Genomic DNA, 18225 nt, shown 5'->3' with positions numbered 1-18225 from the left:
CGTCCAACAACTGAAACTCCGACGACAAGCTCCGACAAACTTAGCCTTAGAAGACGCCGCCGGGACATAGTTAGAGAACCGGGAATCAACCCTGACTAAATAGGACCTGTTCAGGGACAGCATCCTTCATACGTTCACGAGCATCATACGCAAAAAAAAACAAGCGGAAGCTCTACTGGAGACCCACATGCAGCTGCCGAACGACAACATCGTCATGTTTACGGAAGAGATGACTTGCGTCTTCCTACACGCCGACCCAGACATGGCGGCAGAGAAAAATTTCGCTTCCCGATGCGCGGTTTGAAGCAAAAGGTTTTCGCCGGATTGATACGTGAACGGCATAAGGCTGTTGCCGAATTTATTCCCGAGGCCGCAACTATTGAGAAGACGCTTGATATGCGGAGAAGGCAATTTAATAGCCGATCGCTAACCTCACCCCACACCGATGTTCAAGCACTCGTCAGCGAGGGCCCGCAGGAGACCATAAGAACGGTCGTTCGGGAAGAACTGCAGAATCTCTTTACAAGGTCGCAGCCTCAAGTGGCCTCACTCGCCCACATCGTCAAATATGAGGTTCAGCGATCGCTTGGTGTTCTTCAGGTGCAACCATAATCACCTCTGCCCCAGCAAAAAGCGATGACCTACGACACCATCGCCAACCGTCAACGTTCCTCTCCGCGACCACGCCAGGGCCCTGTAACGCCACAATTCCGTCGTCCACTTCCAGCACCGCCAGCAAGCCCACCCGTCGCCCAGAGCAGCTACGCGAGGAAGACGGACGTTTGGCGCGCCCCCGACCAACGTCCGCTCTGCTGTCAATATGGAGAGACCGGCCACATCTACAATCAGTTCCCTTACAGCCAGATGGGACTACGAGGGTTCGCCATCAACGCATCGTGCTCTCAGGAAGGTGAACGTCATCGTGACATCGCCGACTACCTCGCCGCCACTCAGTGGAGCCCTCGACGGTCATCACGCTCCCCATCAGTCGGCAACTGTCTGTCGCCGCAGCGCCGCCTATGCACTGGCCCAGCCCGGGGACGGTCCGTCAGCCGAGACACGCGAAAAGCTAATAAAGGCAGCAACCGATGGAGGTGCGGTTGCTGTTCGTCGAACTGACGAAGATGCTCAGCCGCTGACGAACACGCCGAAGAGACTATCTCGACGACATAATAACGGCACGCCGCCATCCGGACGAAGCCTGAAAGCAAAGAATGCACCGACTAAAAACCTGACGACGCAACGTACCAGCCACACGTCAACACGAAGCAGCTGTGATCCGATGCCAACAACTAACTCTACTCAAGAAAAAGAACAATCGACCTTGACGTGCTTCTCGACGACCAAGCAGTTGCCGCTTTAGTGGACACAGGAGCCGACTGCTCCATCATCAGCGGATTATAAACCGCCAAGCTGAAGAACGTAAACACTGCATGGGATGGCCCTCAAACAGGGACATCTGGATGACACATCGTAACGCCGACGGGAATCTGCAAGATAAGCATTACAGTTGCTGACCGGACCTACCCTGCAAGGCTCCCTGTGCTGCAATAGTGCTCTCGAGACGTACTTCTCTGCATGGAGTTCTTGATCCAACACGGCTCCATCATCCATTAGAGGCCGAAGTCCATACGGCGTCCACAGACTAAGCGACACCAACAGAGAGGCCTTCCAGTCAGCGTTCCTTGACTGTACTTCTGGACCAAGTCAGCAGCCGGGCTTGCTCCAGCATTGTCCGTCGGCAGCGAAACACCCGCATATGTAGAAGGCGTCATCGAGGGCGACCAACGTCTACTGCTCAACCATGAAATCTGCGTCGCGCTCGACTGCACGGAGGGAAAATGAAAGTGATGCTGATCAACTTCAGCCAGGAGTTCAAGCACATCATCAAGAGCATGACGATCACGTAGGTCAAGGAAATTGTGGAAACCAGCAATGCGTTTGTTCTTTCGGATTCTGCCGCATCTACCCCGACGACCACAGTTCTCGAACCAGACTTCGACATAAATCCAACCCTCCCCCTGAGTAAACAGCAACAGCTCAGACGCCTTCTCCGACTATACAGACTGCTTTCCGACGTCATCGAGGATTCAACAAACACCAGTTGCAAAGCATCGCATAATAATCGAATAGTGCGCTCGAGCACTCTGCCAGAGCCCTTATCGAATTTCGACGCGAGAACGCGAAGCTATTAAGCAACAAGTCAACGAAATGCAGCACGACGACATCATCCAGCTGTCCAAAAGCCCGTGGGCATCTCCTGTCGTCTTGGTGAAGAAAAAGGACGGAACTCTGCGAATGGGCGTCGATTATCGTCGACTGAACGAGATCACGAAAAAGGACGTACGCCCTCTCCCACGGATAGACGACGCATTGGATCGGCTCTGCACCGCTAAATACTTCCAGTCGTTGGACCTCAAGTCTTGCTAGTGGCAAATAGAAGTCGACAAGAGAGATCGCGAAAAGACCGCCTTCATCACGATAGACGGCCTCTATTTGTTCAAGGTGATGCTACTTGGACTGCGCTCGGCACCTGCAACGTTCCAGTGCGTGATGGACTCGGTTTTAGCAGAACTGAAGAGAAAGACCTGTCTTGTTTACTTGGATGACGTCGTCGTCTTCGCCGGAAGTTTCGCTGATAGTTTCGCTGAGTTTCGCCGGAAGTTTCGACAGTACTAGAGGCCATCAAGTCAACAGGGCTCACTCTGAAGTCGGAAAATTGCCGCTTCGCTAACGATGAGCTTCTGTTCCTAGGCCACGTCATCAGAAAATCTCGAGTCAGCCCCGGCCTGCAGCAGACAGCTGTCATCGCAAAGTTTCCGTAGCCGATCGACAATAAGGCAGTGCGTAGAGTCATTAGCATGTTTGTCTAGAGCTGTGCACGGGCCGCAATTCTGAGCCCGCGCCCGGCCCGGGCCCTACACTTCCACAGGCGGCCCGGTCCGGCCCGACACTAAACAAGCCTGAGTTCGCCCGGCCTAGCCCGGCTCGGCCTCAGGACGGGTTAAGACCCGGCCCGGGCCCTGCCCGACCTGCATTAAGGGGACGCCGACACAAAAAAGGAGCAAAATTTTCTCCCGCCCCTGTAGATTCCATTTTTGATGAATAAATACATTGCAGTTCCTGCTGTACCTACATGCGAGAACACAAGCATATTTTGGCATAAGGTACGCAGGCGAGATCGGGGAGCCGGACCGGTCTGTCCGAGACATAGAAAGCATGGCCCGGTCCTGGCCCAAGCCCGAGTAAGAGAATCTCCAAATGGACCGAGCCCGGCCTTGGGGCCGGGTCGGGTCCGCACCTTCGGGCCGGCCCGAGCCCCTGCACAGCTCTATGTGTGTCTACTACAGGACCTTTGTCAAGAAGTTTTCACGCATCGCTAAGCAGCTGACACATTTAACTAAATGTGATGCCTAGTGAAAGTGGGAAACGCCGCAGGCCCACGTATTTCAGTAACTCATATGACGCATGCAGTCGTCACCGGTACTTGCGCACTTGGCCGAGGGCGTCGATACAGAAGTCCACACTGACGCCAGTAGCTTAGACCTCGGTGCTGTCTTAGTCCAGAGGAACGACGCACTTGAACGGGTGATAGCTTACGCTAGCCGGTCGCTCTCAAAAGCGGAAGGCAATTCTACGACTGAAAAGGAATTCCTCGCCATCATTCAGGTTACAGGGAAATTCCGCCCTTGCCTATGGGCAAGCCATTCCAAGTGGACCTTACCAGTGCGCAGGCCACCGTCCTTCGCCAGCTTTCCCAAACTCCTTTCTCGGCGAACATCGACCGGCGATTGCCACCATTTTTTTACCGCCATTTAACCCCGTATGTCAAAATTGTAACCTGAACGAATTGGCAACACAAGACCAGATCATCTGGGGATGTAGGGGTTCACCTCCCCTAAAAATGATCTTGCCAGCCCGCTCTAAACTTACCTGGGAGGCCTTACTTAGGTGTGTCACCGAGCTCGGGGAACAATTGAAGATTGTCACATGGGCCGAAGGATTCGCTCCCAACAGGGGCTACCCTGAAATCCCGCATAATTTTATTTTATAATGATGTAACCATGACCGCCAGCGACCATCACGCGTTGTTTTGGCTAGCGCATATAAAGAACACTTGAGGACGGTCGGCGCAGTGAAGCCTCAGACTGCAAAGATACACCACTGTAACCTCTAAATCCGGACGAAAGCATTCTGATGCCCACTGCCTATCACACGCCCCTATTGACCCGCTGCCGCAAGATGACGAGGATACTAAGCGTTGAACGGCAGCGAGCAGACTTGGAGCTAAAAACCTCGTCGTGTATTTGGAACCTTGTCGCTAGGGGATGTAGGGGAGGATAGTCTTCGTTTTCCCTTCAAAACAATATACCAATAAAGAAGAGCATTTCACCAGTCCGCGGCAACTTCCTTCTTGCTGTTTCTTCAGCGCTGCGTCCAGAAGTACTGCACGCCCTACATGACGATCCGGCCACATGGCGCATCGCATTCTCCCGAACGCTATCGAGCATACTGGAAAAGTATTACTTGCCGCGCCTGACCGCCACATCGCCCGTTACATCAAGACCTGCCAAGACACTCGGCGACGCAAGACACCACCGACAAGGCCATCAAGATTAATACAGCCGATCGAGCCTTCTTGCCAGCCCTTTCAGCAGATCGGCATGGACTTGTTGGGACTCTTTCCAACATCAACATCTGGAAAAAAGTGGATCCTCGTGGTGACGGACTACTTCACCCGCTTCGCTGAAACGAAATCTCTGCCGAAAGGTAGCGCAGCCGAAGTGACGAAATTCTTTTTCGAGAACATCCTGCTGCGACATGGCGCTCCAGCAGTCCTCATCACCGACAGAGGAACGGCATTTACATTGGAGCTCACCCAAGCAATTCTGCAATACAGCGAGACAAGCCACAGGAAGACAACTGCCTACCGCCTGTAGACGAATGGTCTTACGAGCGCCTGAATAAGACCCTCGCCGACATGCTAGCAATGTACCTCGACGACGAACACATGACCTGGGACGCCGTCCTGCCGTACGAAACCTTCGCAAACAACACGGTGGTGCAAGAAACAACACAGATCATGCCATTTAAGCTGGTTTACCGCAGGAACCCGATGACGACTTTCGATACCATGCTGCCGCACGTCACCGACGAAGAGAACCTTGACGTCGCCCCCTATCTCCAGCGCGCCGAAGATGCCCAACAGCTCGCCCGCTTGCGGATCAAGAACCAACAGGAGACCGACAGCCGTCGCTACATCCTTCGACAACACTACGTCGACTACCAGCCTGGCGACCGTCTTTGGGTTTGGACCCAGATACGCCGACGACGAATTAGCAAGAAGCTTTTGTAATTTTACACTCGGGGTTCAATTTTTAAGCTTAGGCATGAGAAAATATAATTTTCGCAATGCAGAAGAGCAAATGCTATCATGGTGTCTACTAAATTACTTAATAGATATTCTCTGAATTTTCCAGGTTTCCCCTGATAATTCCAATAAAAATTCCCTAAATTTTAAAGAATGTTTGAGAGTCGAACAGAGGCACAATTCACATAGACGATTCCACTCACAAAACAGCTTATTGCAGCGCCAAAGCGAGATTATAAGCACATTTATTCACTTTAAAGCGTCAATTTCTTCCTGGAGAAGAGAAGCCTCATTCTGTGCTTCAGTGATGAGCCTTTGCTTCTTTTGTTGGAGTTCCTTGAGTTCCTTGGGCCGACCTTTTCCTGTTTTGTTCAGCCTCAGATGCATCCAGCCTGTCTCGCTTCTTTTTCTTGAGCTACTCCTTCCATCGAATACTTGCGCCACGCACCATTTCCACCATACTGTCTGCAATGTCAACATTGGCTACACCACCTGCCGCTGAAACTCAACCATACACTATTCTCTGCGCAATGAGACATTCTTTGTTCAGGTTCTCTATAAGGCATTCTTTATTTACAGAAAAATCTCTTTCGACAGCAGCATTGCCATGAGACATGGTGAGGATGATCTTGACAAAGATAAGCAACTCGTTATGGTTCCGTGAGCACAGCTCAAACCACAAGGTGTCGAGTCTCTGTGCCGTCCTATCAAAGTACTTCAGAAGTAGCTGTGCAGAGCTCAGCGAAAAGACTTGCACATAGGATCGGTGCGCCCCTTCTGCTTCTAAGCCGGTCAGCCACCGGTGCTGTGTGAGTATTTCCAGGGCAATCGCTAGTCGTCTTTTGCCAACCTCCACTGACAAGGCGCACACTGGATCCAAACAACTCACTCCTGTTGTTAGCCTGTATTTTAGAGGCGACCTCTCCATAATCTTCTGCGAGCACACCATCAAAAAAGAAATGCATTCCTTCTTGAATGTAAGCAGTGCAAGTTGAGATGGTTTTGCAGCTTTTCGAAGTTGGCTCTTGGCAGCAAAACCAACATCAAAAGCGTTGACAAAAACGATGTTCTCGGGCTTCTCCAAATCTATTTTAAGTAACTTGAACGGCGTGTCAGTGGCGCGCAAAATTTCTTGCTTAATGATCCTTCCCAACAGTGATCGTAAGACAGCCTCCAATGCTGCGGCAAGGAAGGGGACCATTGGTTCGTCCGTTCGAAATTCGGTCAGGAATGGCTTCAATTCCTCAGCAACTGATAGCATGAAAGCCAGTTTTGCCGGCAGCATTGTGTCAGCTACTAGCGTCTCGACTGTGGTGAAGCTGGTGCACTTTGGCTTGCTCTTGTCTTTAGCTGAACACTCCACATACTTTATTAAGTGTGGCAGTACTTGAAGAGCTCTTGAAATCACCATACTGTTTTCAAGCCATCGAACCGCACAGAATTTGAGCGGAAACGATGTGCTTGCTGTGATGCGAATGTAATCAGCGTGGCGCGCTGGAACATACTTGAAAAGGTTATAAATACTCCGCAGAAATGCTACCAAATTCCATCCAGTTGCTGCATGGCCTGTTTTGAAGGCACCATGAACCGCACGTAGGCCACAGCTTCCAATTTCCAGGATTTGTCGACTGTAGTGACAAGCCAGTTCTTCCTTAAGGGATCTAAGAAACTTGAAGTTTACATTTGGTCCATCCATTGACACTTGCAATATCTTGTGCTTTATGTCCTCTGTGGCTTTGTTGAAAGCAAGTGTCAGGTCTTCAGAACAGGTGTGGCCGAGAAAACATGAAGTCAGGTATAGATTTTTTACAGTAGCGTCAGCCGAATCGCAGTATCTGACCAGCACATCCATTTGTTCTTTCTGCGCTACTTTGTTTAGTGATTCATCGAATGCTACAGCTATGTACGGTACTTCAGCAAGAGCTGATAGCAGCTTTTTTCGGAATGGCGCGATGCCATGACAGATAGTATATCCCACTTTGTCTTTTCCTAATTGCATTTTCTTGGCAATTTCACAAGACTGGAACATCAACGGGAAGAGCGCCGCCGATGATGCCACGGAACGGAGGGATGCATGAGTCATTACAGCATTCATGCACCATACGATCTCGGCTTTCGCAACATCTTTCTTCAATAGAAAACCACGTACCGTGATCTGTGCAGGCGCTGATGTAGCAGGAGGCATCGACGAGGGGTCTGCTCTCTTCGCCCGTTCGTTGACGGTCATCGCTGTTGACAGGGCTGCACTGCTTGGCTTGAAGAACGAGAATACACGTGTCTGGGAGCCACTTTCCAGCGCCTTCATGGCGTTCTTATGCTTTACACTTGTAGCGTGGCTAGACACCGCGGTTTTTCCCATGTTGCTCAAGCGAAACGTCTTGCAGCACACTGCGCATTGTGCGCTATTGGCCTCGAGCTCCACCACTGGAAAAGCTGGCGCCACCGTCGGCGTGACGTGCTAGGAGGGATCACGTGGACACAGCGGCCGCGTCGGCTGCTTCGGGAGCACCGAAGCGAGCTGAAAACGAGTTTAAATTCCCTCGTACGCTACGGTCTCCATTTAGTGGCAAAAGTTTCCCCCTTCGAGTGTCTCCTTTACAACGCTTGAAAGCACTACAATAGGTAGTGGCTGCCTTTGAAGGCGCGCAACATGGTAGGCTACTGCTCGGTGCCGCAGGGCCGAACGCACGTAACGGAGGCTGGTGTCAGACATTCACACGTAGCCGCAGGACAAGAAGCTGCGTGAAGCTTGGTTCGCGAAACATAAAACCGGCAAACAGTCATCGGCTACAACTCGGGTATGCAGCAAGCACAGACGCGAGGAACATTTCTGCTACGGCGCCCGGTCTGTGATGTTCTGAAAACGCGCACTGAGACGCTCGATCCAGTCCGCTGCCCGACTAATGTCATGATGTTTTGGTCTATGAACTTGTCGATGCTATAGATACTGGCAAGTTCAGTGGAGTGGAAAGGCAGCGGTAAGAAGCACATTTAAAAAAAAGCATGGCATATGGTCATGTTTATGTTATGAATTAAGGCACTGGATTACAAAAAAGGAGCAGCGGGAAATTGCACGCTGAGAACACCGATAAACATACAGTGCGACGCAACTCGCGAAATAATATTGAAAGTTCAAAGAATTTAGAAGAAAAAATATTGAATCGTCGCGACGGCACATCACAGTCCCTGTAGGCGTCGAAGTCTCTACAATGAAATTACTTTTGAACAGCTCTGATAGCGCCCACGCAACAATGGTTGCTTGTGTGGTGTCAAATGCTCGTATTCTGCGGCCTAAAGCTCATGGCACGGTGCGAAAACGCGCGCGCGGAGAAAGCGAAACAGTGCGCGGACAAGCATGCAGACGCGCATTCGGTCGCTGCGAATCTGCGCGATCGCTGCATTGAGGCTTCGTTCTATTACGCTCCATTTAGTTATACAAACACTATGAGAACATATTTCACATAGTTTGCTCTCAGCGTTTACCTACCTTTCACGCAAGAAGCTGGTTCGGGAGACTTCATCGCGGCGACCGCGCGCAGTGGCGTTCACTGTACGTATTCAGTAAAGAGATAGAGTCTGTAAACGATTGTGTGCTTTCAGTTTGCCCAAGATTATTATTTAGACAGTAAAAAAAACTTCTCTCGTTTCTAAAGTACTTACCGAAATGACCGGGAGAGCTCGCGCGTGGTGTTTTTAGTGAGCGCTGACGGCAAAACCTATGAGGAGCGCGCCACGTGATCCCTCATACTACGCCAGCGAGGCGCTTCCGATAGATGGCGACTCCGTAACTCTTTGCCGCCAATATACATCGTCGGGCACAGGCTTAATCCAGCTGGCGAAGTCGGATACGTTGGCGTTGGTCCAGTCAGCATTGAACGAACACTTCGTCGACTGTGACATCGCCGATTTCGAGTGCCTTCAAAAACAGCCTCACCGCAAAACAAAACTATCAAAACGCCGCCGCCGCCACGAACAAAGCACAACATACACAAGTGCACCCACGAGCACGTCACGTATTACCACAGAATGCAGAGATGGCGATGCTCATCCGATAATGATGATGACAGTTGTCTCTTAGACCGCTTGCTGCTGGTTGGTTACTGGCGCCACTTAGTGGCAATTAAACTGCGGAGAGCTACGATGCATGGAGTCAGGGATCTACGGCTCAATCTCGGAGGCCGTGTGTAACAGCGCCGTTGTTGCACACCGCCTCAGAGATCTTCGCGGTATTCGTGCCGGTTTAGGACGCTGTGTGCAGCAACGGCGCTACTGCACGCGGCCTCCGAGATTGAGCCGTGGATCGTATTCATCGCTTTGTCAATCTCACCGGCCACATTCCCTGATTTGGTCACATTTTTTGTAATTTCCCTGGCAATTCCCTGAGCTTTCCAGACATATCGAGAATCCCTGATAATTCCCGGTTTTCCAGGTTTTCGCGGTTGTTAGACACCCTGGCTATATATATGTAAATTGTCGGATTAAGTATTAGTAAGCGTAACAACTAAGTACGTTTGTTGACTCTCTTCCTGCAGTGGCGAAGAACTTAGCCTGTATGTAAAATGGCGTGGAGCTTTTTGGCGAGAAGCGAGAAAAGACAGTTTTGTGAGTAATAAGCTCCATATCCAACGTTTCACAGCATTGGAAATTGTTAGAAAAAATGAATTTAAGATGGTTCCGGTCGTTAGTTGCAACAATTTCTCGAAAAAGCACGCTGTCATCTGTAAACAACCTGAATTGCACGTTAGGATCATATACAGTGATTATACCTTTAAAACATCTATGGGCACTTGGGCACCAAGGACAAAATAATAGAGGAGCTATGGGCATCTATGGGCACCAAGGACAAATAATAGAGGAACTAAGGAAAGAAAACCAACAATTAAGGAGACAACTTAATGACATAATTAAAGAACTACAAAAGATTAGACGGCTAGGTTTCGTCTCGCCGCCCTCGTACTCCTCGCCTATTAGGGTAGCTTCGCCACCGAGGACCCCTAGCCCCGTTCAAAAGGTGACCGGAGAACTAAGCTTTAATGATAAGCTAGAGAGCTTTATGCAAAGTATGCAGCAAATGCAACAAGAAACACAGAAACAGATGAAGGATATGCAGAAGGAACTGCAGAATACCCAACAAAAGATGGCCCTCCAGGAGCAGGGATTCCGAAACTACATTAAGAACCAGAACACTCAAAAGATAATAGACTCTAGAGAAAGACTCTTTAACGAGCGCCGTTTTGGGGGTAGCACAGAAACCTTAGGAGCGACTAACCCATCGACCTCAACAACATGACACGAAACAACCAATTAGAGATTTGGCAGTGGAACTGCAGGGGCTACAAGCGCAAGCAAGGGCTCCTGCAGCAACTCATTTTTCACAAAGGAAACGCGCCAGACTTGATACTACTACAGGAAACCTTTAGCACTCCGGCACTTAGGGGCTACACGTGTCTGGAGAAAGGGAATACTGCGACACTCATAAGTAACAAAATCGTCACCATAGCTCACGACGAGATTAAGGATACAAAAATCGAGCACGTGATAACGGAGATTATTCCTAAAAAGAAAAGGAAATCGAAGATCACTTTCGTAATTAACGTAAACAGCTCGCCCAAACAAAAGGGACGGGGACTTTCTAAAACTTTTTGCCGAAGCCAAGAGGCTAGCGGGACACAACAGCCTAGTGATAGCGGCAGATTTCAACGCTAAGAGCCCTCTGTGGGGTTACGCCAAAAAGGATAAGAAAGGGTGGGAGATTAGCACGGCCGCGGAAAATGCGGGATGCGAGCTCCTAACCGACGAGGCCCAGCCTACCAGAATGGGTAACAGCGTCAGTGTAGACACGTGCCCCGACCTCACGTTTGTCAAGAACGCCAAGAACGCGGAATGGGAGAACCTGCTGGAAAACCTGGGCAGCGACCACCACGTCATCCGCCTAGTACTAGAGGCGGAAAACACGAAGAGAAAGATCGGCTCGACCAGACTGACAGACTGGGACGCCTTCAGAAGACACTGCAGAGAACTGGGCGGAGACATCACTTCCCCGGAAGAATGGAGCCAACAGTTGAAGCAAATCCAGGAGCTCTACACCCGCGAGGTGGACAGAACAGAACAGGCACCGGAGGTGGACAAGCGGCTGCTGGGGTTGTGGGAAGCACGCCGCGGCCTCACCAAGCGCTAGAAGAAGCAGAGAATGAACAAGAAGCTAAAGAAGAAGATTGCGGAGATCACCAAGAAGGCCGAGGAGTACGCGACGCAACTGGACAGACAGGGGTGGCAGCAATTCAGCGACTCGCTAAACGGCACCCTCAGCACGGCCAGGACGTGGCAGATACTCCGAGGCCTACTGGACCCCAGCAAGAGCAAGCGAGAGAGCAGCAACTCGATCCAGAGGCTGATCCACCAATACCAAGGCACCGACGAGCAGCTGCTCGAGGAGGTCCGCAAGAAATGCTACGGAACGGAAGAGCCGGAGGGATACTGCGGCGAGTACCGAGGCGATGACAACCCGGACATGGACCGACCTATCTCGAGGGAGGAGGTCGTCGAGGTCATCAGATCGGCCTCCAAGAACACGGCGGCGGGAGCGGACAGAGTCCGGAACTCCCTCATAGCAACCTGAGTGACGGAGCGGTAGACCAGCTCGTCAAGTACCTAAACACGCTGTGGCAAGAAGGTAAAGTTCCGGCGGAGTGGAAGCACGCCGTCGTCGTAATGATCCCCAAGCCCGGAAAGAAAATCCAGATTGAGAACCTGAGGCCCATCTCGCTGACGTCGTGCCTAGGAAAACTCTACTAGAAAATCGTCACCAAGCGCATCCAGCGGCACCTAGAAAACGGAAGATACTATCCAAACTCGATGTTTGGGTTCAGGGCCAACCTCTCGACGCAAGACGTTCTGCTGCTGCTCGAGAAGGAAGTCCTGACTACAATGCCGAGAAAGGGCGAAAACGTCGTCATGGCCCTCGACGTCAAAGGGGCCTTTGACAACGTCAGCCACGAGGCCATCATGGAGGGCCTCAACAATACAAACTGCGGCAGCAAGGCCCACAACTATGTCAGGGACTTCCTCTCGGGCAGAACGGCGACGGTCGGCCTAGGCGAGCTGAGGAGCGGTATCTTTGCAACCCGTAGCAGAGGTACGCCCCAAGGCTCGGTAATCTCGCCCGTACTGTTTAACGTGGCGATGCTGGGCCTAGCGAAGAGACTCGAAAAGATCCAGGGAATCCAGCACGCGATGTATGCGGACGACATCACGGTCTGGACCACCTGCGGAAGCTTGGAAGAAAAGCGAGCGGCGCTGCAAGATGCGGCCAAGTGCGTCGAAGACTACGTGAAGGAGAGGGACCTCAGGTGCTCCACCGAAAAGTCCGAACTGCTAAGAGTCGGCAGACATCCCGCCAAGGCGAAACTGGAGGTCAGCCTCGAAGGACAACTCATCCCCGAACGCAACATGATACGCGTCCTCGGCATGTGGCTGCAAGGCAGCAGAAAGTGCAACCACACCATCGGCATCCTCAAGAAGTCGACCGAGAACGTGAGCAGAATGATAAGCAGGGTCTCCCAGAAGAGGCACGGTGTGAGATGAGAAGACACTCTCAAGCTCGTCAACAGCCTGATCGTCAGCAGAGTCATGTACTCGCTACCCTACCAAGTGAGGACTAAAGCGACCAACGAAGAGATTGAAGTCGTCCTGAGGAAAGCCTACAAGATGGCTATGCACCTGCCGAGAAACACCTCCAACGAAAAGTTGATGCAACTAGGGGTGAGCAGCACTTTCGTCGAAATGGCGGAAGCACAGCGGAAGGCGCAAATGAAAAGACTAACGGGGACCTACACGGGGCGAAACCTGATCGGTAAGCTGGGCTTCGAATTAGGAGACGTCGACCGGTACGAGGACGTACCGGCGGGAATTAGGAAAACCTTTAACATAAAGCCTATACCGAAGAACGTGAATCCCAGGCTCCACGAAGGCAGAAGGAAAGCTAGGGCCGAATACATAGAAAAGACAGTGGCTAGAGAAGAGAACGCTCTCTTCACGGACGCGAGCATAAGTGTAATAGGAAGCGAGGCAAAGGCCATCGCGGTAGTAATGAACAAGGAGGAAAAGCTTGTCTCGTGCGTCTCGGCCGAGATATGGAGCGTAGCTGAAGCCGAGGAAATCGCCGTGGCGCTTGCGGCGATCCAAGGATATAGGGAGAATAAATCGCTAAATATTCTCACAGACTCGAAAGAGACCTGTCGCAACTACATGAGGGGCAGAATATGCAAAACTGCCCTTAGGATCCTCAGAGGGGGTAACCCCTCGTAGGAGGCGAAAATCAAACACAATCTGATCTGGATACCTGGACACGAGGGCATAAGGGGTAACGAGGCGGCGGACGGTCTAGCTCGAGCTAATAGATTCCGGGCTGGGCAGCAGCAGGAGTACCGCGCTAGTTACGCCGGGATCCTCAGTGACAATTATTCGGAATTACTGCAACACTACAGGGGGACTAGATTCAAGTACCCACCGCCCCATAAAGCGCTGACGAAGGAGGAAGCAACGGGCTGGCGTAGGCTCCAGACAAATACCTTCCCCAACCTTTTCATATTAAACAAGATGTTCCCAACGCAGTATAGGGACACCTGCCCCTGGTCCGGGCCTACACCCACACTCTATCACATAACTTGGGAGTGCGAACGAAACGACGCATTCCGCGATCACAAACCCCCGAGTGCGGAGCATTGGGAGAGCCGGCTCGTCAGCTGCGAGCTCGCCGTCCAAAGAAGGATGGTGGAGCACGCTAGGGACACGGCCAAACTCAGTGGAGCCCTGGACTGAGGGACCACCCGTGCTGAAGAGGCTTCCCTTCGACGAGAAGACAGCGTGAAGAAGAGAAGACCTCGATCCGCGAGAATTCCATTTTATGATTCAATAAATGTTTCTCTCTCTCTCTCTCTCTCTCTCTCTCTGCTCGCTCTCCTCGTCGGTGATCAACGCTTTTCTGTGTTCACCACGGACTGCGCCTGCACACTCATGAGCCACTAAAGACTAACGCCTTATACAGTACAACCCGTAATGGTTTTTAGTATACATTCCCTTGAGAGACAACGGAGCTGACTGAAAGGCAGCCTGACTGCCGGTCATTATTGTCTAAAAATTGGTAGCGATTGGTTAAATAGTGATTATTGCGATAGCAATTATATGGACAGGCGCATTTCTGCCATCGCCTTCGCCGTGAGATTCCGTATGAGTGAAAGCGTGCGAGGTTGAGCCGGCGAACATGGTTCAATCAGGAGGTGCTGTGCGCTTACTACGGCATTGGCGACGCGAATCGCGAACGCCGTAGCAGCCGCCTTTGGCGGACGCCGTAGGGACGCGCTGCCGGCGCTCGTGTGTCTTGAAAGCGTGGCTCGCGCGGGCCTCATCTTGAAAGCGAGCTGCGATGTTCACAGAGTGTGCGTAGAGCCGGTAGCTTCGTATGCGCTGTGCTTTCGTTGTTTCGTTCGAGTTGAAGTGAGAGATGCGTGAAGAATTTGCTTGCTGCTGCCGCGATCCCTGACTGCAAAATCCTGACAGTTTGTGCTGCCATTGAGGAAAACGTGTTCATGTTTACCTGTGCACTCCTGACACCATGCTGGTTAATTTAGCTAAAACACGTCGGCGCGCTAGTTGGTTTCAATTCATGGTATAATGTGCAAGCGCGACTGAACAAGGACGTAAAAAAAAAGCAGACACACAAAGACAGCGCTGCCTCTGTGTGTCTATTTCTTATGACGTCCTCGTTGAGTCATGCTCACATATTCTATTATTGTTAATTTAGTTACTAAGCAAACGCTTACAAGTTTATAAGGCCGATAAAACTGCTCTACTTACATCTTACAGCTATCTACTAATTTGCTATAGCAATCCGTGCTTTGCCTTTTGGGCAAAACTGTGACATTTCTTTGCCGTGTTTCTTCGCCGCTGTCTTTAGGAGGCGTGCTTGGGAAAAAGCAGTCACGTTTGCGCTGCACGCGAAATGAATGCGAAGCGGAGCGTAAGCAACGTTCTGCTAACGCTGTCTATTGCCCTAAGGCGGAAATCACTGAGCCGTCGTCATACCGTCAGTGTCACAACCTCGCCCGCATGCCATCGTGGTTGTTAACTCGTACACATCTTCACACTTCCGTCGTGTACACTTGGAGGCTCTCACTGCATTGTGGTATCATTAGATAGATTTAACACAGTGGTCACGGTGAGGCCAACTAACAGATTTGCACTCTAACAATTTTCAAACATCCGACAAGCAGAATGGGCGTGCCTAGAACAACCATACCAATAGCCGAACATAGAGCGCTGCCCACATTACACTACAGAAACGATTAAGGGGATCATTAGGGTGCGCGTACCTTATTTGCTTGACATTTTACACCAAACTTCCGAACGTGTAACTGCCGTCTGTGGGAGAAGCACTGGGGACATAAACGAAATCAACGAAATCGAAACAGCTACGTTTGCGCTGCACGTGTAATGTGTGCGGAGCGGAGAGTAAGCAACGCTTTGCTAAAGCTGTATAATGTCCTCACGCGGAAATCATGCAACCCTCATTGTCATACCGTCACCATCCATGCGTCGTCACCAGTTCATCGCCATGTCATTGCCCTACTCGCGTCATTGTCATACAGCGGTCCTCATGCCGCCGTCGTCATATAGTTGGTGCCTTTTCAGCATCAACAACCCAACGACGTAATATTCTCGTCGTAATTGCAGCTCTATCATCCCATCCTAATACCGCCGTAGCCACGCCTTTGTAGACATACCGTCGGCAGCATTCCAACGTCGACATCACGTTTTCGTTCCGCCGACAACGTCGTTCTATCGTCGTGCCTTCCGCGTTGTCATCCCGTCAACGTCATGCGGTTGCGGCATGACGTTGACGCATGTTATTCTTTCGTCACCATACCTTCATTCCAGCATCGTCATGACGTTGTCGTCACGCCGGCTTTTGAAGCTCTCGTCATCACGACACCATCGTCATACCAGCGTGGACACTTCAGCGTCTTCATCCTATGATGCTTATGCCCTCATCGTCATTCATTCTTCATGCGATTGTCGTAATTGTGTCGTCGTCATTCACTCCCAATGTCGCCTTGGTTTTCCAGTCACTGGGCTTCTGTCGTAGTGATAAAAGCATAGTCATGCCTCAGTCCTAATTCGATCATCGTCATTTCATCGTCATCATACGGTCACCTTTGTGTCGTCGTTGCCATTTTATCATCACCATATGTGGTGCGCAATTGATCGGCACAAGATGCCAAGCGAGGTGACTCCCAGTGAAAATGTGCCAACTGGGCTTTGCGATCTCTACTTCAAAATTGTGACGAAGCAGGAATGGTGTTTACTAAAACACCCGCGAAACCTTCGCCTAAACTAGTTCTCACAGCACGTGCGGTTTGCAGATTTTATTTGCGAATGGTTAGCGGCTTAGCTGCAGCTAAACTTTTCTAACGAAGCCTTTGAGCCTTTATCACTACGATTTTAAAACAAACATGCCCCGTGCGATGTCCACGTAACGGATCCCATCGTAATATTGATTAGCATCGCAACGATTATTTATGCTTGCGGCGTTGTTTGCAACACTAAAGCTAAAGATGAGTGATTTTACCCCCCCCCCCCCATATTGTGCGTCCCTGTTTTCTTCCGTTATGCGGGTCTGGGGTAGGTACAGAAGTACCCTGCGAGAAGTGGTGGGTGATAGAGCATAATTGGTGCAAACGGTATGGCACTATCACTTACAAAATAAATGCTGCTAACGGCGGAGGACACAATGGCTTCGCGAACGAATTCAAAATTTGAACACGAGCGGTCTCTATTTTATGCAACTACATTTTAAAGAAATCATAGGCAGTGATTTTTCTACCTAATAAGTGAAAGGTTGCCGCAATTGTCCCAGTGCTTAAATGTCATCCGCAAGGTGACGTAGTAAATTATAGATCGATTTATTTAACATATCTTGCATGCAAAGCGTAAGGGTGTGTTTTATACTCAAATGATTTAGCACACATGAATCAACATACCTTACTTAATTCCTCTTAACGTGGCTTCAGAAAGAGTTTGCCTTGCGTAAAAGAAAATTGCGATATTCGCATTACAGCCAACAGTATTCCTAAGATGGTTTCGGTTTGAATTTATTTCTCCGGACGACTTGCTTACGACACGAAACGTAGAACTTCAATAAATCTTGTGGGTGCCCTCTAACGCCGTAGCTCTATACTATTTTGAGTACATTGTCATCTAATAAATAAAAGCATTTGCAAAAATAGACTTTATGAGCAAGATTATCTTGTGTCCATTATGATTGACAAATATTTTTTTTTATTCCGTGAAGTCCTTGGCCCATTGTCAAAAAAAAAAAAAAAACTTGTAATATACACGTAGATCGGCGTGTGAAACTTTCTCCCTGCCTTCAGAAAAAAAAGAAAAACTTTGGTATATGGGTAGTTTACAAAGACGGGGCTCACTGTCGCTTTTTATTGTTACGTGAACGTTCCGTTTACGTGTTACGTGTGACGTTAAAAGACGTTCCTTTTACTGAGGGGCCTGCACAAGCTGCGGCTTCCTCCGAGTAAACTGTCCTCCCCATATCACACCAACGTGGTTCTCGCCTTGTACTCTTGTATGTGACCAACAGCAAGCTGTCTACGAGAGTCATAAGATCTTCGTCCCCCGCCAAAATAGTCACGGAGAGTAGCAGTGACCGCTGCTACACGGAGAGACGACTTAATATCCGCATGGGAATGCCAGAAGCTGGTCGTCGTCGGCCACATGGTCGCGTATGTCGCCGACCAGATCCTTCGAGCTCTTTCTGAAACTCAGACACACGCGAAAGCAAA

General features: G+C 50.4%; 2 protein-coding genes across 2 annotated transcripts in view; both read right to left on the bottom strand.

Annotated features, from left to right (window-relative positions):
- Window positions 1–18225, bottom strand: part of SerT (Serotonin transporter) — a 698017-nt gene that overhangs the window by 122876 nt on the left and 556916 nt on the right. The gene's annotated exons all lie outside the window — the stretch shown is intronic.
- Window positions 1792–9271, bottom strand: LOC142573860 (uncharacterized). The gene is made up of 3 exons (XM_075683081.1): window positions 9179–9271; window positions 6896–7781; window positions 1792–1826 (listed from the first exon to the last, which is right to left on the bottom strand). Exons 1-3 carry the CDS (start codon window positions 9269–9271, stop codon window positions 1792–1794), a joined length of 1014 nt encoding a protein of 337 aa, XP_075539196.1.

The sequence above is a fragment of the Dermacentor variabilis genome, chromosome 3 (genome assembly GCF_050947875.1).
Source record: "Dermacentor variabilis isolate Ectoservices chromosome 3, ASM5094787v1, whole genome shotgun sequence".
NCBI classification, from domain to species: domain Eukaryota; kingdom Metazoa; phylum Arthropoda; class Arachnida; order Ixodida; family Ixodidae; genus Dermacentor; species Dermacentor variabilis.
The sequence above is the reverse complement of the archived record's forward strand: the minus strand, read 5'-3'. Positions and strand labels throughout refer to the sequence as shown.